Source organism: Protobothrops mucrosquamatus, unplaced genomic scaffold (genome assembly GCF_001527695.2).
Source record: "Protobothrops mucrosquamatus isolate PMUCROS unplaced genomic scaffold, P.Mucros_1.0 scaffold_202, whole genome shotgun sequence".
NCBI classification, from domain to species: domain Eukaryota; kingdom Metazoa; phylum Chordata; class Lepidosauria; order Squamata; family Viperidae; genus Protobothrops; species Protobothrops mucrosquamatus.
In genome coordinates, this window is record NW_015386278.1 from 16,127 (window position 1) to 39,151 (window position 23,025).

At 34.6% G+C, this 23,025-nt stretch overlaps 1 protein-coding gene across 1 annotated transcript in view; it reads left to right on the top strand.

Annotated features, from left to right (window-relative positions):
- The window catches only part of LOC107296421 (ryanodine receptor 3), an 89,238-nt gene that overhangs the window by 14,518 nt on the left and 51,695 nt on the right, over positions 1–23,025 (top strand). Inside the window, exons 10-16 of the mRNA XM_015825770.1 lie at positions 12,560–12,730; positions 13,619–13,678; positions 14,650–14,781; positions 15,424–15,536; positions 19,220–19,316; positions 21,328–21,434; positions 22,218–22,269. Of these exons, the coding sequence (XP_015681256.1) occupies positions 12,560–12,730; positions 13,619–13,678; positions 14,650–14,781; positions 15,424–15,536; positions 19,220–19,316; positions 21,328–21,434; positions 22,218–22,269 (732 nt within the window). The remainder of the gene's footprint in view (positions 1–12,559; positions 12,731–13,618; positions 13,679–14,649; positions 14,782–15,423; positions 15,537–19,219; positions 19,317–21,327; positions 21,435–22,217; positions 22,270–23,025) is intronic.

The window sequence follows — 23,025 nt, forward strand, 5'->3', positions numbered from 1 at the left end:
ATTATTATTATTATTATTATTATTATTATTATTATTATTATTATTATTATTATTATTATTATTATTATCTAGAAACTATAGCATTCCCAGACATACAACCAAAAGTATGAATCTGGTATGTAGATAACACCTTCATCATAATAAAAAGGAGTAGCTAGAGAAGGCACATGAAACAATCAACAATATCTTCAAAGGAATAAAATTCACAATGGAAGGAGAAACTACCAACACACTACCCATTTTTTATATCCTTATCAGCAGAGGAAACAATGGCAAATTAGAAACACAAGTCTATTGAAAAACAACCAAGCTACTGATCCATTACCAAAGTAACAACCAAACCTCCCACAAGAGAAGCTGTGTAAAATGAAATAACCCAGAACATCATACATCAGCAACCAACAGATTACTAAAATTATATGGCATCACTGTAACACACAAACTAACTAAATCTCTCCAAAACATTTAAAGTAAACCAAAAGATCAGTAGCCCAAGAAGAAAAATCAGGAATCAGTTATAACAAAGAATGTAAGAAATGTAATAGCCACTATGTAGTATAGACAGAAGACGAGCAGAGCACATCCATGAACACCAACAAGCAGTCAGAAGACACAATGAATACTCCTTAATCTCACAACACATCAGCCCAGAGTTCTCACTTCAGACACATTATGCAAAAACCCAACGCTATGGAGAAGGCCCACAATGCTGGGAAAATAAAGGAAAGGAAAGGAATCAAGAGGATGACCAGCAACCCAGTAGATGGACTTAGTTACAGAGATGATGGTGCCTGGTTGGGAACAGATCTCCCTAGAAAAATATCTATATGATCACTAAGGATTGACAGTGACTTCATGGCCCATAATCAAAATCAATTTGATAAACTGTCTCATTCTGAGCCCAGCAGGTACACATGAACCGAGGTAAAATATTTCAATAAATAAAACAATGCAACAACAAAATCATAATAACTGTATAAATAACAAAAAAAACATTACATGGTTACTTCTAATCATCTTAAGGCCTAGAGAACTGCTAAAACAAATTGTTTTATTTGCTATTTCACAGTTTGTTTTCTTTTTTCCTTGTGTTTTGGGAGCTGGTGAATGATGGTAATAAAGCACTACACTTTGTGTAACAAACCGATATATTACAAAGCACTTTGTAATGCATAACTACAAGTAATTATTAAAGTATCCCCAGATGAAATATATACCTTACACATATAAGAGACATTTTGAAATATGCTGGATTTGTTGATCACAAATATATAAATTTAAAACATATCATTGGTCTGACAAGTGAATTGGGCTTCAGACCATAAAATATTAACTCACTAAAAATTATTATTCACAGCTTTTAAAGCAATTACAGAGCTATAAAACATGTTAAAGATAATTGTATGCATTTTAAAATGCTTGTGAATTAATATTTTAAAATCTTTTTAAAATCCTCTTTTCAGTTTCCTATTGTTACAATTTTCATAATTTGGCACAGGGTTTGTTTAATTCTATACTAGGTGACACACCTAGGCTATATTATCCACTAGGAGCATGTTTTAATTTATATACCTATTTAATAGTCTTTTATTCAGATTTTTTAAAATGATTTAGCTACGTTAGAAATGTTAACAGTATTATTATTATAGTACAAGTTTCATCAACACAGCATCTGGAAGTATCAGATTGTACATGGTCCTTTCTGTTCTGACAATTAAGAATCTTGATAGGTTTCCTTAAGAAGAGACAGAATGTAGCCTTTATTTTTAAGTTATTTTGCTGGAATGATTCTTTAACTTGAATAAGAGAAGAGGAAAAATGCAATCCTTGATCAATCATAAAACTAAACATCACCTTAAACTTTAATATTTTCTGACACAGAAAAAGTACCCAAAATATTTCCTGCATCACCAAAACAACCAAGTATTTACAAGTTAAGGAGTATGCAAAGCATTTGAAAAAACAACTTCCTAAAGTTCGTTAACCTGAGCAAGGCATCACATTTCAAAGCATCCAAACTGTCATGATTTCTGCAAAGCTGCAGTGACTGCTTGGAAGACAGAACCTGAATGTCTGCATGTGTGAATAAAGAACATCTGCTTTACTCTGCTGGAAGTCCCAGCAGAAGTATTGTTTACTTGCACATGCAGACTATCGGGGGCTTTGAAGCAGCTTTGTTGAGTTTTCTGTAAAACCCTGCTGCTTTAATGATCCAAGCAGATGTGCTTTGCTTAAGGCTAACATGCTTTGTAAAACATGCCTGGGAAACCCTAGTTATTTATTAATTAGGCAAATAAAAATACAATAAAATTGTATATAGGCCTGTGTGTGTGTGTGTGTGTCTGTGTGTATAATAGCTACAGTATGTGGCATGGTATAATATACTTTGTTACTATACACAAAAGGTAAGTCTAATTTATATTAGAATCCATACTGATAGATCATAATGATTTTTAAAAAAAATTAGTAACAGTTTATTGTTCTTTGTTAAATTAAATTTACTTACAACTGAGCGAGATTTTTTAACTTTTCTTTTCTGATAATATGGCAGCAGATTGCTCCGAGGGGAATGGTAAGTTAGAGAACATTTAGTTTGAAAAAGACAGTTTACTTGGTGGTACTAAAATAACAGATATTTTTTTGTTAAAGAGATTAATGAAACACAACATTCACTCTTTTAATTTGTTTTTTTTTTAACTTTGTGTGGGTGTTTTCATAAAGGACACATGGAGCTATTTTTAAAATTATAGTTTATATCAAATCCTTTTCTAAGTATAATGCAGCATCTGTTTATAAATGTATTGCATTCAGGTCAGATTTTTAAAATTAAAATAGTATTTGCCTTATAGGTATTTAAAATGATTCATATGCTCCTGACAATCAAAGGAACTCAGGGTGAAATCTTACACTGAAAGAAGAAAGTAGAAAGGTTCAGAATCAAGCCTTATTTATATGGAAATGACTGACACAGAACATTTCCTTAATGCTAGCATGCAAAAGCAGAGTGAATATACATCACATTTGAATCCTGCAGAAAAGATCAAACCTTGGTTTTTTTTCCCCTCACGTAATTGAGTTTATTAAGTTTTATTTTTAGAGAGAAAAAGCCCAAGATCCCTATCTAGAAAATAGTTATGTCTAAAAATTGAAGGCTTAAAACTAGATTTTTCTTGAAAAAACAAAACTTGCCAATGCTTCAGATGTTTGTGTAAACAGTACATATGGAAGACTGTTATGGCACACAACTGAATAGCTGTTTGTCTGTGAAAATATTTTCTTGGCAAGGCTGGGTGAAATCTGACACAAATGGTAGCTGGGGGAGAAAATCCACTCTTAAGGAAGTGTGGCATTAGTCTTGGCTCCTCTGCTAACAGAAACAAGGAAATCTGTTGTGGAGTGGCAGGGAAGGCCAGATAGCAGACACAATTTCATGATCAAAAACCCTGCCCCTTTGTACTTGCCTGGATGTCACACAAGGGGGCAAGGCTTCAGTTGCAAGTTCTGTTCACCCTCAAGCAGGCATCCCTGAACAGAAGCAAAATTTTATACAATCAGTGTTTTCCTTTTTTTCACTTACAAAACTGATAAGGGGAAGTTGGAGTTTTACTCATTTTACTTAAATTACAAAATGGGCACTTTCAGCTATTCTTATCACAAAATTTTGGTTTAATTCAGTCCCTGACATTTCTGCCTAGATTCCATCGAGGCTTCAGTGTAAAACATTGTTCCTTCAGTGACAAAACCTAAATGTAAAGTGATTGCCAGTTAAAATATTTATGAAATATATATTGAAGATAAATTATTTCTATTTTGCTTTTTAAAGATATGGGTTCACTATTTAAAATGAGTAACTTTTACCTGTTGGATTTGTAAGCCATCTTTCCTCCAGGAACATAAGGCAGGGTTATAGGACTGCTTCCATTTTCCCCCACAACTGTCCTGTGAGATAGATTGGACTGAGAAAGAGCCACTGGCCCAGAGTAAGCTAGAGAACTTTCCATGATTGTGGGTGGCATAATAAAGATATTAAAGGTTGAAAGGATTAATAATCTCTAATATATTCTTTACTATGAGAATTACCCTTTAGTAAGATTAATAGAAGTACATTTATTTACTTGTTTAAGAAAATATGTAACTGTGTTTTGGTTTCATGAATGAATGATTATTTATTAATTTACTTATTATTTTTTTATAATTATACCTGACTATGTCCTTACAGAATGCTCTGGGGTTATATATGTGCCATATTTTACAGTGCTTATATATGGCTGCATTTGGGTATAGGCTCCATGAATTAAATTTACTTTTAACTGGTTTTACTCTCAAACAAAACCATTAAATTTTCTGGGCTTATTTCTAAGAAGTTGAGTGCATTGTTAGTTGTTTTGCTGAGATAGAAAATCTTCTTTCTGAGTAAATGGCAAAATGTCCACGTTTTTATTATCATTTACTTTCTTTGTTGTTTTTTTCTTTCTTTCATACAGGCCATGCAAGTAAAGGTACAGGTCTAAGTGTATATAATATGTATATAAGTTTTACTTTTAGAAATGGCCAAGGTCTCAACATTCATTGATCATATCAGTGGCGTCACAAAGGGAAAGTGCATGTCCTGCCCAATATAAATCCTATTGGAAACTTAGGCAGATTTTGTCTGCTTTTATTCTCTGACATAAAAGCCAAGTGCTGACTTCACAAGTGGAAAAATAGTCCAATAATATATCTCTTCTGCCTCTGTCACCTTCTTCATGTTATGCAACTGATTTTACTTAAGCATCTTATTTCCTCAACAGAGCAATGGATGAACAGGAATTTTTACTACTGAAAACAAAATAATACTAAAGTAATATGGTGGTCACTAAGGCTATTGCCTATTATTATGAGAGTTTTTTTTAAAAAAAAAACAAATTGTGACCTTCATATCTGCCTTAGCTTTTCTCACCCAAGACATACTGAAATATAGCTTTTTCAGGTATATGTAACCATTTGTATAGGTATGTACCAAGGCTGTTTAAAATCCCTATCTTGAAATATAGGTTCAACAGCATCATGCAAAAATATGCAATTTGCTGGTTGTAAGGCAATTATGAGATGATTCAATTGGGATAAAAATAGAGTTAAAGAATTAGAAGGTAATCTTTAATAAGATTGCTTGCTTTATAAGTCAGTGTCTCCATGGTTACAAAAGGCAGGGTTTTTAAAAAATATAAATTCATTTGAGATGTGTTGGAATAATAGTAGCTTGGGTTGGTAGCTGGGCTGTTGGTTTAATCCCTGGGCTCCGTTCAGGGAGACATCTTCAGTGCGGTTTGAATTGTGTTCGGTTTGTTTCGACTGTTGCTTCTGGTATTTCAATTGAAGTAGCTCTCTCCTCTCAGTGGTTGGTAGGCAGGGTCGATGTCAATATGTCTGTTCACTGATTGGTCAGTGAAGAACCAGACCTCAAGAAATTTTCGTTTATGATAAAAACAATAAAATTTTATATTGAAAAAAAAAAAAAAAGAAATTCTCTTTCTCTCCTTGACTTTGCTTGGGTTATAATTGTGGTCCAGTTAGATCGAACTTTTGTCTTTCCAAGTCCTCATGGATAGACAAGAGGGACAATGTGTCTTTTGATAGCCAGGGAGTGCTCGTGCAATCTGGTAGATAGCTTTCTTCCTGTTTGGCCCACAGAGTTCTTTTCACAGTTGATGTACTTGACTTGGTATATGAGGCCTGATCTTTGATTTGTTTCTGTTGGCTCTTTAGGTTTTGATAGGATCCGTGTGAGAGTTGCGGCTGGTTTGTGGGCTACTGTGAGGTCGTGTTGGTGTAGTAGTCTTGCTGTCATCTCTGAAATGTTCTGTATGTAAGGAATTGTGATTCTTTGGCTATTGCTGTTCCTGTTTTAGTCGTTGTGGTGTTTGGGCATTTGCATTGTTTGTGTATAGGGATCTCTGGATAAAATTACGTGGATATCCGTTTCTCTCAAAGACTCTGTATAAGTGTCTCTGTTCTACTAATCTGGCTTCTGTAGTGTTGCAATGGGATTCTGCTCTTCTGACACAGCTTTGTTTGTGGCATTTGGGGTGGTTGCTGTGGAAGTTGAGGATTTGGTCTCTGTGTGTTGTCTTTCTGTATACGGATGTTAGAAGTTGGCCATTGGTCGTTCTGGTTACAAGGACATCCAGGAATGGCAGTTTATTGTTGTTCTTGGTTTCTATTGTGAATCAGATGTCTGTGAAGATGTTGTTGATATTTTGGTAGGTTTGGTTAATTTGGTTGCGCTTGCTTATCATGAAGGTGTCATCCATGTAACATACCCATAGTTTTGGGTTTATTTGTGGAAGGATGATTTCTTCAATTTTTTGCGTGATGACTTCTGCGATCAGGCCAGATATGGGGGATCCCATAGGTGATCCTTTCAGTTGTTTATAGACCCCACCATCAAGTAGGTGGTTAGGCGTAGTTGGAGGAGTTCACATGTATTTTCTGTTGTGAGTGGTCCTTTTGGTGGATATGTCTTGTCTAGAAGTTCTCTGATTAGGTCAACTGCTAGGTTCAGGTCTATTGATGTGAATAATGCAGTAACATCGAATGATATCATAGTTTCGTCCTTGTAGATGGGAAGGAGTTTGAATTTGTTCAGGAATTGTGTGGCGTTGTTTATGGAATATTGGAAATTGCTGATGAAGTGTTTTAGTCTAGAAAGAAAATTTCTTGAGGCTTGGTTCTCCACCAACCAATAAGTAAACAGATACATTGACATCAACCCCGCCTACCAACCACTGAGAGCGAGAGAACTACTTCAACTGAAATACCGGAAGCAACACTCCAAACAAACCAAACACAATTCAAACCACAGTGAAGATATCCCCCCCAAACGGAGACAAAACGTTTGCAACCTAATTACCAAGCCCGGAGATCAAACCAACAGCCCATAAATTCATTTAAATACACATGAAGAAACAGCACATTGCAGAAATAGACATTTGTTTTTGAAATAATCTCTATTTCATTATTTGCATAGTTTCAAGAGCAGTATTAATGCTGGATCATTCCATACTTTAGAACTAGAGGCTGCATTTAATTGTCTAACCATTAGTGGAGTAGACATCACTGGCAGAAAAGAATCTCTCTCTTCCATTCAGTTCAGATCTCCATTTTTTACCTCCAGGGGAGAATTAATTATGTGTTAATGACTTAAAAATGAGTTCTATTAGAGCTCTAACCTATGGCTTCCATGCACACAATAAATTACCAGCCTTCCACAAATTCCTGAAGTTGAGGAATTTTTGAAATTCAGCAAACTTCAGGACAGGGAGAAAAAATATTGATGAATCACCTTCTGTGCCTTTAGCTGACAGAAGTACATGTATTTCTTTTGGTACACCCATGTTATCCCTATCAGCATTTATCTGTTTCTTCTAACATTTGCAAAGCTATTGCAGAACACCTAATATTTTAACAATATATAACTGCATAAATTATATATATGGATGAATTACACGTCTGAGGCATGTAACTGAAACTTCCTTTGAACACACTGATTTCTGTGGGAACAAACATATTAGCAGGTAATGTGCCAATAGGAAGACATAGGACCCTCCAATATTTGGCTATTGGGTAGCATATTTGTAATTCTTACAGTGTGTAAAGTTGCTCTTATAAAATAGGGGACCAAAAGACAAATGGCTTCAGCTATTCCTCAACCTCTAACTCTGCTTTCCTTTTTCTGAGCAAGTAAAAACACTTCCAAACAAAATTATGAGATGGAACCATACACTCTATAGCAAGGGTTCCCAACCAGGGGTGCATGATGATATTCCAGGGGGTATGAAAACTTGGGTCTAGAAGTTTCAAAATTATAGTGTATATGCATAATTCATTGCCGTTATTTCAAACTTTTGTAAGGGGTACGAGAATATATCAGAAGCGTTCTAAGGATGCGGGGTATAGAAAAGGTTGGGAACCACTGCTCTATAGGATCTAGGAATGCCCTTGAAGTTTTTCTGGCCGCCTTCTGCCACAGATCCCCTCTCACAGACCGGTACGCTCCCACAGAGCGGGCCTCCTCAGGGTGCCGTCGGCCAAGCAGTGTCGGCTGGCGACCCCCAGGGGGAGGGCCTTCTCTGTGGGTGCCCCCACCCTCTGGAACGAACTACCCCCCGAGATCCGGACGATTCCGGACCTCCTACCTTTTCGCCGCGCCCTCNAAGCGGGTCTGGCCTAGGGAGAATTTTTAAATAGGGACAATTTTAATTTAAATCTTAATTAATTATACAGCGGAAAAAAATATTTGGTTTTTAATAGGTTTTTATGGGGGGACGATGTTTTATGTGTTTTAATATGCTGTAAGCCGCCCTGAGTCCTATAGGGAGAAGGGCGGCATATAAATCCATGTAAATAAATAAATAGACCAGGTGAACATATCTCTCACTAAAACAAGCATGGAGCTTTCTCACTGCTCCTCAATTTCACCTTCCAGCTTCAAGATTGTCTCAATATAGTTATTCACCCAGGTGAGGAGTTCAGCCAAGGAGAAGTTATGCCCTCCCAACCAAATCTTAAATTGGGTAATGGAACTCCTACCAGTAAATCTGAGTAGGGCTAAATAAGAAATTCGCCTTCTCCAAAACTTAGCTTTTAAATAAATGTCTCCACTTTTTTCTTTTTAACCAGAATTGTTAAATCACCAAAGTGATTTTGGAGCATGTGGTACTATTTCAAAACCCAACACTGAAATCGTAAAGATTAAAGGATTCTTAATTCAATAAAAGGAACAGAGTAAGGAATTGAGGAAATGAGTTAGCTGCATTAATTTCCATGAGGCTGAGATTTTTATGCTAAGTATATTAATCATTAATTTGTAAACAAACTGAGGAAACAAAGGGAAAGAAGGACATAGAATGGGAGCAAAAATAAAGCAATACAATTGAGTGAAAGATCCTTGATGTATTTTCATATACTTCCTCTGAAAACTTTACTGTTTCCAATTCTCTAAAAGTTTTCAGGACAGAGGGCATGAGTTCAAGCTCAATTAGAGAAATGTTGTCCTTCTCTTAGGAGGATCTCCGGCCAATGCATGCCTGGGCACAGAAACTTCCAATTTTCTGACTTGTGGAATAGGTAATAATCTTAATCTATGTGTAGAGTTGCCAGCTAGCCTGTGGAGTGATACACCTTCTATAATGGACCTGTCAGGCTTGTGAAAATATAGATCATACATAGGACTGTTGCTTTGTATCATGTCATATTCCTATCTGTTTTTTAAAAAAAGACATACAGTAAAATAAATTAGGTGGGCCAGGGAGTCTGATAGGCATCAAAGAAGGCACAGATAAGCACATTGGTATCCCTGAGATGATCCAGGTTTAATAAACCAGATCAATGCCTATAAGCCCATTTGTGACTTGGCGCCTTTTGAACATGCCACAAAGAACTGGTAACTGAGAGACATCAGCAGCAACAATAGCAATAGCAACCCATTTGAGAAATCTTCACCCAATTTGGAAAAAAGCACAAAACACTTGACTACTCCAGAGGTCATTTCCAAGTTGGTGTTTATTATTTCAAAACCTGTTACTGAACTGAAAGAAGAGATAGTATTTGAATTTTTAAAAATGTGTCTTCCCAGTATCCTTTATATATTTTAGAGTATCTTAAATATAATATAACATAGCTTCGTAAATGGATGAGTAGGTGTAGATAGATTCAGTACCTCTTCACACCCACATGTATCTCAACTCAGTATTCCTATTTATGGTAATCCACATTATAGAAAGTGCAGAAAAAAATCAGAAATCGTAAGAAAAAGAAATCGAAGGAAAGAGATGAAAGAGAACAAAATGTACCTATATAGTTAGATTAGCACCATTCATTATGTTTTTTAGTTTTCTTCCAACTTTATAACACATTCATAACACCTTTCTCTTCCTAGGAATTTAATCACTTCCATCTACAATTTTCTAGGTCATATCACCACAATGTACTAGTCACTCACTTTTGTATTTCATCTACATTAATTGCATAACAATTTTCTTCTTTTCCCTTTCTGTTTTTGTTTTAACACTGACACAAACACCTAGACACAGAATCCCCTTATTTTTATGTTTTTCCTGATATATTCAACTCTCCCTTTCATCTAACAAAGTTTGCAAAACATAGCCATATTTTTCATTCCTTGCAACAGAATACCCATTTTCTTTCAATAATTTATAAATTTAAATTTTCCCCATCTTCCTGTGTTTAGTCAATATTCTACCAATTTCATTTATTTGATCTAGGTAAATAGGTTTCTGCTATTTATGCTTTATGTGTAATTCTTCACACCATTTTTCCAGACAAATCTACTTCGGTTTACAATGAAGCTAATCATTCAGGTTCTTGGTGAATAGTATGGCGTCATCTGCATTCCTAGTCAATAGACTTCTAATGTCACCACAAATTTATCCATAATACTTAAATAAACTACAAAGACATCACATGTGTCTTATTTATTCTTCGATACTGAACCATTTGTTAAACATTCCATTAATTTCCATGCATTTATTTCCATTGTATAGCACTCTTACTTACTTCAACTCCAGACTTTCACAGAATATTTTATCATTCAAGCCAATTCCCTTTATCATACATTCTCTAAATGAGTAATCATACCAAACATTTTATTATTTAGTTGATGCTGCTATTTTGTAACTTTAGAGAACTTAAGTGCAAAAAAAAATCAGTGCAATTGTCAATTTCACAGCATTTGGCAGTAGAATAAGACTGATGCTGTGAGTCCAGCTTTGCAGGAAGCAATGAGCTACTTGCACAGGACACAATTATTCTTCATTTTCTTCTCAAAACCTGAAGGCCATAATCATTTCAGATGAACAGAGTCCTGTCTCAATGATGAATGGAAGGATTTGGGATGTAGAAGATTTGTTTTCCCATTCCCATTTTTTTCTCCTGCATTTATAAAAAGCAAAGTACATACAGTACATGCCTAATTCATCTATGGGATAATGAATAGAAGAAAGTTAAGAACTAAGCCCATTGATAGCTGTCAATCAACATATAACAAAAATGAATGGATACTCTTAAGAAAGGTTTCATTATTCATTATGACTGTTTTGATAATTGTCAGTAAAGGTTTCCTTTAGAAGAACTTGGTGGCAGAGACAGAATGGATAGGTGGATAGACAAAGAGACCGAGATTTATGGTCACACAAACTGAAAAGATTCTTTTATTGGGGGGGAAAAAGGGGGTGGGAAAGTTGTGTCAGATATTCTCCTGCCTAAAAGAATAGTGACGCCATTGAGTCCTGTGATAAATCGTGACATTTGTTTGTCTGCTCTGAAAGTCAAGTAACAACGTCATTAAATTCCATGCTACTATAAAAAAAACTTTTTGAAGGCATTCCACAAACAAAGCTTTAAGGCAAAGCATTGCAATGGTGTATCCTTGAAGAAAGCCATTGCATAATATTATGGTTCCCACTGAACTGCCAAAAATAAAGGAATTTATATTTATATAAATGTATATATTACAGTATTCTATTAAAAGGAGAGCTTAGCAACAGTTTACAAAATATGTGACTGCCCTGAGCATTCTTTTCTGTTTTAATAGGAATTATGTGGAAATTAATCATTATTAATACATTTCATTGTATCAGTGTAGAGTACAGTGTAAGGCCCCGAGCCTTCAAATCTCCTTTGCAGAAGGAGAAGACATGGTGAATTAATAGAAAAGAGTTGCTAATTGTGGTAGATACATTATGTAAGCCCAGTCTTGAATTCATGCATGCGGCTCAATTCTCATCAGAATCATTGTTCATCTTTTTTATGCATGGGATTCAAAAAAGATAACATTTGTAGATTTTAATCTATCCCTAGTATCATTTTGTTAGTGATAAACTGTAATGCTGTTGCCCAGAGCTTTGATTTACTGCCTTAGTTTAAAAAGTTTTTTTTCCCCAGTGAAACTGTAGTCTGCATCATGAAGAACAAATTAAATGTAATGCTAACCCTAATCCTAACCCTATTTAATGTCTTTTTCCAAAGGCTCATTCTCTATATGCATCAGGTGATTAAAGCTGTTGACAATGTAGTTTGATAATTTGACAATGATTCTACAGCAAAATAGTTTTCCAGTGCGCTTGCTTACAACTGTCCAATTTTGTAGAACTCATGCTTTGCATTTGTTAGATGTTGTACATATCTCAAATACTGAAACCCTCAGAATTATGAACGGTATCATTTTTTATCCATTTCAAATGTTGTTTTTGTGTGTGTGTTATATCAATATATACATACTCAAAAATTACAGAGGTATTTATTTCCCTGAAAATTGCAAAGATATTTGAATTCTTGAAAATTACCATTTCTAAATTACTTTTGTTATAAAATGCCACTAAGATCATGTATTTTCATGATAGTGTCTTGGTTCACTTTGGTTTTCCCATTCAAAAGGATAAATGTTCAAATGCTTTAAGATCTAATATAAATATCTAAATTTAGTTGCATAATTAGGAACAATAATTATTTTAGTAGGAAAGAAATAATCACCCTTTGCATTTTATATGTCTCTTTTTTGCAGTCTGGAGGTCATGATCAAGAACGAAAAAAAGCAAAACATAGAGGGGATTTATATTCAATACAGACTTCTCTGATTGTAGCTGCACTTAAAAAAATGCTCCCCATTGGGTTGAACATGTGTACCCCTGGAGATCAAGAGCTAATTTCTCTTGCTAAGTCCAGGTACAGCTGTGTAAGTCAACAATTTACTATTATTTATTATAATCTACAAGGTTTCAAATAAAGACATGAAGTATTTGAATCTGAAGTGGACAAAGGTAATTCAGATCTGATGTTGGTATACTCAGTGTCCTTGTTGACAGCTCTTTAAAGACACCACAACTTTTCCTTCTCAGGGAAATATTTGTTCAGGTGTTGCCAAACTCTGTAATAATTCCTTAACACTTAAAACTAAGTGTTTCCTTGAGCCTGAATTCAAGAAATGCTCATTTAAGGAGCTGCCAGTATGTATAACAAGGATTCTCATGATGGGTTTGAAGCATTTTTGCAGTCTTCAGATATGAATACCATATACCTCTAGAAAGATACAAAGCCTGGAAATTATCAAACAAATAAATTTAAGAAAGGCTTATTAGAGAGATGTAGGGAGGATTTGATTTGGTGCCAGTGTCCATTTAGTATATCCAAAATCTGAGACATTTTTTATCTCTATCTATCTATCTATCTATCTATCTATCTATCTATCTATCTATCTATCTATCTATCTATCTATCTATCTATCTATCTATCATCTATCTATTTATCTATCCATCTATCTACTTATAATCTTTTCTCCTTGTGTTATGAAAAGTATCCTCCTATTCAGATACTCAGATTATCTCACAAATATTTTTAAAACATTTCAAAACCTAGCAAAAACACTGAATATTTGTGTATTATTGAACTTTAAACTACACAAGGACACATAGGTACAGGAGGTTTCTTACTACAAAACTTTGCTCTCTTTATTTTTATTTTATATAGAGCATGCAGCTATATCCCAGTAGGTTGTGTTCTGTCTTATTATTGGTCAAAATACATTTGAGAGGACCCAGATCAATATGTCTTTATTTATCTGCAGAAAGACACTGAAGAAGAAGTTAAAGAACATTTACGCAATAACTTGCATTTGCAGGAAAAGGTAACATTCAGAGTGTCAAAAAGTCAGTTAAATATATTTCTGAGGTCAAAAAGCATGTTAATATATTTCATCATTTAATAGAGTAAATCCTATAGCTGAGTTATATTTTTTATGAAGAAATAAATAAATGAGCAACATGTTGATTTCCAGATGGTGAGGTTCAACTTTTACCAGCTCTGGCAGTCATGCCAGGGAATACGTATGTCACTTATAGATAGCAAAACTTGTAGCTAGCTAAAGAGCTTACTGGAAGTTTACTGACACCAAATAGTGTGGCCATAAAGTATACCAATATAGTATCCCCAACATGCTGATTACAAATTTCCCCAAGTTTCCACTGGCAGGCAATGTTAATGTTGAGTCACAGACAGGATAAGTGCAGCACAAAAAAGAAATATATTTATACTACAGCTAATTTCCTCCAGAATTCACTAATGGTGCAACAACAGTTTTTAGACTAGCATAAAAAAATTTCTTTCCTTTAATTTTACTACAAGGGGAAAAACTAAAAACAAGCTGGTAAGTAGAGTGAGAGAATTCCTCCCTAGTACCATAGATGGGAAGAGACCTTTAATAAGAATCCCATTGGACCAAGGTAGGCAGTGTCCAGGAAAAAAGATATTTTATTTATTTATATTTATTTATATTTTGTGTTTCTAGATCTCCCATCTCCCTCAAGGAGGGACTGGAGATTGTCTGGGTACAGTCTACAAAACAATAAAATTGTATATTCATAATACAATAGAGCTCTGCAGCGTCTTCCTGCCTTTGATTTTGTAATGTATCATTGCATTATCATTTAGAAATATCACATTTTCTTTCTCATTCCTCCTAGCCATAAGCATCTAGCTTTCCCCCCTTGCTTCAGTACAGTGGTGCAAAAAATGGTGATAAATTTTATTTAAAGAAGTGTTCTATGTATTTTTAATATTAAATATTCCTAAGAGTGGGTCATATTTTTGGATATGTAGTCAGATGACCCTGCCGTGAAATGGCAGTTGAATCTCTATAAAGATGTCTTGAAAACCGATGAACCTACTGATCCTGAGAAAACTATTGAACGTGTGCAAAGGATCTCAGCAGCTGTCTATCATCTGGAACAGGTAAAAAATATTACTTTGTGTTTAAAAGTGAGACATATGGGTTGTATATCCATGGTTAAATAGAGTAAATAGGAACTCTGCAGACAGATCTTGAACAATGAAAATAGCTGGGCTGGACTGGGCTGAGCATTTTATATCCAGGCAAATTCTGTAGCCCTTAGGGATGTTTCTGGAGGATTAAGAAGGATGTTAAGACAGAGCAGGGAGAATGGATGTTTGCATACTAATACCAGTCCTTGATAGTGTGCAAGGCATATTTGCAAAGTGATTATAAGGTGATCGAAAGGTAAAACATAAAACATTATTATTTTTATGCAACAGTTACGGTCTAATGCAGGGATTGACAATCAAGCTACAAGCTTCCATATACCGCCCAGATACCATAATATTAAAATGATTTAAAGATTTTCTTGAGGAATAGTTAAATTTTTAGGAAACCACCAATCCTAATGAGATTTCCATTTTCTGACTGTCATAGGTTTTAGAACAAAAATTAGTTTTTTGAAATTTCCAATGAAAATTCTACTTTTAACTGGGAAGGCAAGAAATGTTGTTAACATATCATATAATATAAATGTTATTTTTTGTGTCATTGGACCAGATGAGAATGAGTTAAAATATCTTTATTCATAATGTCCATAGGTTGAGCAACCATTAAGATCAAAGAAAGCAGTTTGGTACAAACTCTTGTCTAAACAACGTAAAAGAGCTGTTGTAGCTTGTTTCAGGATGGCACCACTGTATAATCTGCCAAGGTACATATTTTTAAAAAATGTTTATATAGGCTATTTCTGAGTGCTGCTTGCATTGTTGAAAAGCATAATGCTTATCTGATTCTGCAGTGGGAAGGTATGAACCAGAGACAATGTCTTGAAGACTCAGCATACCTTTTTCAAGTCCCTCTTAAAATCTTCTGGGCATGACTATATTTATTTATTTATTAATTGATTACATTTCTATGCCACCCATCTCATTTATATAATGACTGCGGCAACTTTGAGCCTGTCATTCTCTCTCAGCCCTAGGAAGGAGGAAATGGCAAACCACTTCTGAAATCTTGCCAGATAAACTGCAAGGATAGTCCAGTCAGTTGCCAGGAGTCAAATGACTTGAAGTCACCCACACTATTAATTACTTCTATCATTATCAAATGTTTTCAGGGTCTTGCAAATTAGCTTCAATGGCCTTTGGTAAAGTTCCATCATTTTTAACCAATGTGTTTTAGAGAAACTTCTGATTACTGTACTTTAAAACAACTGAGTTGAGCTTTATTATGTGAATTACCTAGTTATTCAATGCTTTGGGAGATCTTCTCCCAGATACATAAATCTAACCCACTCCAATCTAGATTGGGAACATGGAAAAAAGAACTGTGTATTTAAATACAGTATTTTTTCTATGCAATTAACATCACTCATTTAAGGATTTGGTACAACATTAAAAAACAACAACATTACTTTCTAATGTATATCAATTGTATGTTCAAAGTTCATAGATGCATAGCTTCACCAACATTTGGCAGTTCCAACCTTTCATCTCTTTCATTCAGCACTCACTTACTGTAGGTATATGGAACAGCAGTGCCTTTGCTTGCAATGGAAACTATATCCACGAATCAAACAAAATAATTGTACAGATGCTACAGAACATGCACAAAACTAGCTATGTATGTTTTTGGCATCAGGAGAATAGGAGAGGCGGTGAAAGAAGAGCGGAAGAAGGCTTAACATTGTTGTGGGGAGATTTTCTCTCTCCCACATATGCAGTTTTGTAAAGATGTATTGTTCCCGAGGTTCTTTGAAGAGATTACTGGATATTTTATTTTGAATAACCATGATTGTTTGCATATGCTATGCAATTAGCATTCTTTGAACACAATTGCCAACATGCTTCTTATATGCAAATCTAAGTTTCTGGCATTTTCCTTTTTTTAACTTGTAACTTATTTGAAACAAATGGGAATTCAAAATGTGATAATTAATTTTAAAAAATCTGAAGATTTTATACTCCACTCCTATACACTAGGACAGTGTTTCTCAACCTTGACAATTTTAAGGCATGTGGACTTCAACTCCCAGAATTCCACAGCCAGCACTGGCTGTGGAATTCTGGGAGTTGAAGTCCACATGCCTTAAAATTGTCAAGGTTGAGAAACACTGCACTAGGAGTTTTGGAGGAAGGCAGTCCTTTCAGATATAATTGCATGATCTTCTTGGCTGAAAATTCAATGTTCTTCACAATTTGGAATTTCTCCTGCCATTTAGGTCCTTTTAGTTTTCCTTTCCAACAGCTACATTTGTAATAAACTTGTGAGCCTATTTTCTAGTACATATGCATAGTAATTATCTCAAGTTACTAAGTAATGTAATTCTTCATATCAAATTATACCTAGTTGGGTTGGGAAATAAGAGAAGATAAGCATATCTGCAGAAGCAAGCTTTCTATGTTGTGGTCATTTGTCCTCTCCCTCTGGCTTTATTCTTTTTTTAAATTTATTTATCAAATTGATATGTTGCCCATCTCACATAAGGTGACTTTCAGCAGTGCATAATAAAATAATGAATAATTGAGGTTGGTATATGAGGGAAATTTAGTCACTCCAAGTCAGGTATGGATCAAAAGAGCCCTTAGCATAACAGAAATTCATGAAAGGAATGCCTTCCCCTACTCAGCTGTCTTTTGTTAATTGGAGACATCTCCACTGTAAGGGAAGAAGACTTCTGTGAAATCCAATACTTGACAATCCAAGGAGCTTTTTGTCTGCTCTTTAAAAGGCTGTTTACATGAACAGAGGGAAACAATCATTCTCAACAACTTTATTTTTGTCTTTTGTTTAAAAAATCCCTCCCTCCCTCCTTCCTTCCTTCCTTCCTTCCTTCCCTTCCTTCCTTCCTTCCTTCCTTCCTTCCTTCCTTCCTTCCTTCCTCCCTCCCTCCCTCCCTCCCTCCCTCCCTTCTAATAGACCATAGGTGAGCCAGTAGTGTGCTGTAGCTGCCAAAAGAATCAATGTAGTTTTAGGCTGCATCAACAGAGGTGTAATGGTAGGATCCCAAGAAGCTCTATACTACACTGATCAGATCATATCCAGAATACATGCCCAGTTATAGTCTCCACAACTGTTGGCACCGGAGTATCCGTTGCTAAAAAAAGGCAGTTGATAAATGAGTTGCACCTGATTTTACAACCTTTTTCACTATGGTTGTCAATCAAATCACTGCAGTTGTTAAGTGAAGCATGCATTCATTAAGCGAATTTGGTTTCCTCCACTGATTTTGCTTGTTGAAAGCCAGCTAGGAAGTTTGCAAATGCAACCACAGAGATGCTGCAACCATTGTAAATACATGCCAGTTGCCAAGTTTCTAAATTTTGATCATATGACTTTGGAGATGCTGTCAAGATTGCAAGTATGAGGACTGGTTATAAGTCACTTTTATTTTTAGTGCTTAAGTTACAACACTTGTAACTTTGAATGGTAGTTAAATGAATGGTTGTAAGTTGAGGACTACCTATAGTTAAAGGAACTTGGTTTAAATAAAATGAACTCTAAAGGGGGCATGATTGTGGCCTTCCAATATTTTAAGGATGTGACAGAGCAGATTGCATGGCTATATTCTCCATAGTACCTGAGGGTAACGAAACAAACCAATGAATGGAAGCTTTATAGAGGAAGATTTATATAAACTTGAAATAAGGAGAAATTTTCTGACTATGGGAGCTTGTAAACAGTAGACAATATGTGCCAAGATGGTATGAAGATTCCTACATTGGGCACTGTACTAAAGACTTACATAGAAAGAATTCCATGCTGTGCAGACTTATTAATTATGGAATAACATAAGATACGAATCAAACCATTATTGCATTTTAGAGAAACCATAGTTTAAAAATCTTGGCTTAAAGTTATAAGAGAAGCGGATGGTAAACCCTATTGATAAGAACATCATGATCAGACAAAGTATAAAGAAATGGCATAATTAGGCTTACGTTTTACACTGGTTATATTAAAAAAAAGTAAAATAATCAATAAAGGTGTGAAATTGATACTTCATGTTTTCAGTTCATTTGCATTCAATGGACAGCATAGTGGTAAGGAGTCAATTTAGAATTGCATCAAAGTAAAGTATGCTTTCCCCCCAACTGTCTTGATTGAAAAGAATAGAAAATCAAGGGCTTTCATCTATAGGAAATTGAATTCTAAAGTGTTCAGTAAAATATGAGCATATCACTAACCTTTTCATGTTTTTGATATCTATCTGGTACAGCTTATTAAAACAATATTTGTCATTAATGTTATTTAAATTTTGCTTAACATTCTTTAATTTTAATACTTTTTGAATTGAATTGTACAGAATCTATAGGCTTTACTAATTGGTAACTTTCTAAGCTTTTTATTTTATTCTGCTTTCCTTCTGGATTTCATTTTCACCCCTACTCCTAGGCACCGTTCTGTTAACCTGTTCCTTCATGGTTATCAGAAATACTGGATAGAAACAGAGGAATATTCCTTTGAGGAGAGACTAGTTCAGGATTTGGCTGTAAGTATAGATATAATTGGGCTGAGTCCACAATGCCTTCTTGCTTACACCTATAAACACTTTCATATATACCATCCTGAGTGGTCCAACTGTATTTTATACCATGGTATGAACAGTGTATCAAATCTTTATTTTGTTACAGTATATATTTGGACTGTTTTCTTTTTAAACTGATTAATTAAGCAGTAATTTATAGAATTATTACTTTCTGTATGTGAAACGATAAGTTCGCCCTACTTGCCAATTATATTTACTTTGCAAGACAGCAACATCCAACAGTATAGAAGAGACTAATAGATTTATGAGTTAATGTCTTTATGTTCCTTAAAATGCATTTGCATCATTGATGCAGTATTTCAACTAACCTGACATAGGCTAATTCTACATTGGTATTCAATGGAGAATTACCATGTCTCTTTCAATTACATTTCACAGAAGGTGGCAGATCACCCATTTATACTTCTGGGTTTCTCAGTGTTCTCTCAATGTTTTTAAGAAGATGATCCCTGCACAAGTAGACCTCTTTGATAGTCTTTGGTAATATTTTTAAAGGGCAAAGGTTTCTTTCTTTTTTCTTTTTACCTAAATGTATTGAACAGATGGACAGATTATTCACTTAAATATAGCTATTACTTTTTTAAATATAAAATTGTGGAAATCTCTGAGAAAGACAAAGTGAGAATTTTCTAAGCTGCTTCTGTGCTAGTCCATTGCAGCATAAGGAACAATGAATCATATGGTAACTTAGCAACGAAAACATCTATTACCCCATCAACACAATAATCCGATTATTATTCTCATTCATCAGATGGTAATATTTAGTTGAGAATATTATTGCAGCGAGGTGTATAGCTGGTAAATGGTATATAACTACACCTAGCTCTCTTTAGAGAGTTTGCTTTGATATTGTTAATTTGTTATAAAACATATTGAATTTCCTATGATGGAGATTATACAGTTGTGTTCTGCTGTGATTAAGCAGATATACATAAAACTTTGGTCAAGGGCATGCGAAGGAAGGAAGGAAGGAAGGAAGGAAGGAAGGAAGGAAGGAAGGAAGGAAGGAAGGAAGGAAGGAAGGAAGGAAGGAAGGAAGGAAGGAAGGAAGGAAGGAAAAAAAGTGGGCTTTATTTATCTGTTATATACTATGTCTTGAATATAGTCATTCAAACTGAAAGAACTCTAATTCCCAGGGTAAGGGAGAAGAATGCCAATCACAGATATGAATTGCTTCCTTTGTTGCCAATTCCAGATGATTCGATGGTGTTAATACAGCAGTTTCCAATCCTTGTTGCAGAGGCAAGCATGAAGATTCTAAAGTGTAGTGAGCATAGGGAATGTTCATGAAGGACAGGAGAATGAGCTGCCACCAAGACAATGATCAAGCAATCATAGCTTGGGCCTATTCCAAGAAACAAATTTCTTAAACATTTCAGACCTGCCCCTTCCTGGTTTACACAAAAATGAAGTGAGGGAGGGGGAAAGCACATTCAGATTTGCAAAATTCTATTACTTTAGCTGTACAATAAAAGTAGCACAGGTCTATATGGCATTGGTTTCTTACTCTGATCTATCTTATGGGGCTAAAGTCACTAAATACACATGACGTGCTGACCTATAGTGGGCAGGTCTAGAAGAATCTAAATAATCAGACAAACCAAATCTGACTTCAGGTAATAAACTAGATCTGTTTCTAGAAAAAAAATAATCTGATTTTTAATTAGGCTCAAGATTTGTCCATTACAGATTCTGGTTGTGCAATCCTATACAATTTTATTTATAAGTAAACACAAATCAGTCCAAAGGTAATTAAATGTGTGAACATTTTACTATTAAAATACTGGTTTTTATATAAGAAAAGGTGTTGCATAATTGAATCTTCCAGCTAAAATATCAATATGAAAATATTAAAATATAAAATATTAAAATATGGAAATGATAGTTATCCCACTTTTTTTCTCTGCTGTTACATACTTTTTATGTATAAAATTCCAATGTGATGTTTGCACAGACTCCACCCAAAACAACTGAAGAGGAGGAAGAAGAGGATGAAAAACATCCAGATCCTCTACACCAGATTATTCTTCATTTCAGTCGGAGTGCTCTCACTGAAAGAAGGTAACTAACTTCCTACTTCCCTCCTTTCCTTCCTGCCTTTCTTATGCTACCCAACTCCATAAAGAACAACATTAAAAATAATGACATACAATGAATTTGACAAAAGAAACGGCAAGGAATAACTAGAAAGTAATTACAAGATGGTGATGCATACAACATATTATTTTTAAAGATGCTGAGAAATACTAAGTTGGACATGGCATCTGTTCACATGATCATTTTAAAATGTTTCCTGGATTTATTTTTTAAGGCAAAGGGGATACTGTGCTATTTAATGCAGCCTTAATCTTAAAGATTAAGGAGCAGAAAGAAAGATAATGTTAAAAGTTGAATACATATGTCTCTTTTGGATTGCACTTGCAAGTTTCCCAAAATCCCTTTAACACAACAACAATAAAACATTTAGAATTAATGAAAGCTTTCTGTTATTGTAGGAACTGATTTTGTATTTGATATGATCAGAGATAATTATCAGCTGGATAGCAAAGCTATGGCTGGAATCTTTGTAACCATTTCCAAGGCATAATAGAAAAAAACGTTCTCATGTGAGATAGATAGATATATTTTTCAGTTGTAAAAGCACTTGGTAAATACGGTATGTGTTTTAATAAAGAATCTGATAGGGAATCTACACCTATAAGCTTATAAGATCGTATCACGTGTCATTGGGTTGTAACAAGATGAAAACTTTCCCTGCTTTAATAAATCCTGGAACTTCAATTCAGTAACTTGTAAAGCCTTTCCAGAAACAAATTTATTTATTTATTTCATACTTTTCTACAGCAAACTAGAAAATGATCCTTTGTACACTGCATATTCAGCAATGATGGCAAAGGTGAGTAATTTAAATATATACCTAAAAACAATTTATATTTAGAATGCCATCTCTGCTTTTTCAGGTACATCTGAAATCTTAAAATAATATTCATCATTTTCTATTTGTTACTGCCATTTTATTGTTACTAATAGATTTTATTAATGATGTTACTAATCCATCGTTTTTAATGATTGTATCAGCAAACCATCAAATATAAACAGCCACAGAAAAAACAAGATAAAGAAAGAGGTAAAACTACCCAACAGCAAATTTTGGAGGAAGAAGAAGTATTCCTAGTAATAAAAGATAAAATTACCTTTGAGTTGAGCTGGATTTCATAGTGTTTTCATGGAGATATTTATAGGTTTCACAGCAGTGAAATATATAGAAGGTGTCTGTCACTGCCTTGTTCAGGGACATCTTTTATTTCCCAGTCTTATCTGCAGCTTGAGATTTTCTAGTCCATTAGTATTTACTGCTGAAAAATAAAGACCAAACTAAAATTTGATAAAATCATTTTCTTCATTAAAGAATTCTTCAACAGTTGCCCTCATGTTGATGAATCTGGCTCTTTTTTTTTTCAAATATAAATTTTTTATTGTTTTCATCATAAAAAAAAACACATCACAGATACATCACAATGTAAAAACCCTACCCCCCACCCCCCACCCGAACTTCCCAAACCTAATCCCAGGATACTATTCAACTAAAAGTAAACTAGTATTAATATCCCTAACTCCACAAAATATTATTCTACATAAGTAAGTGAAATAT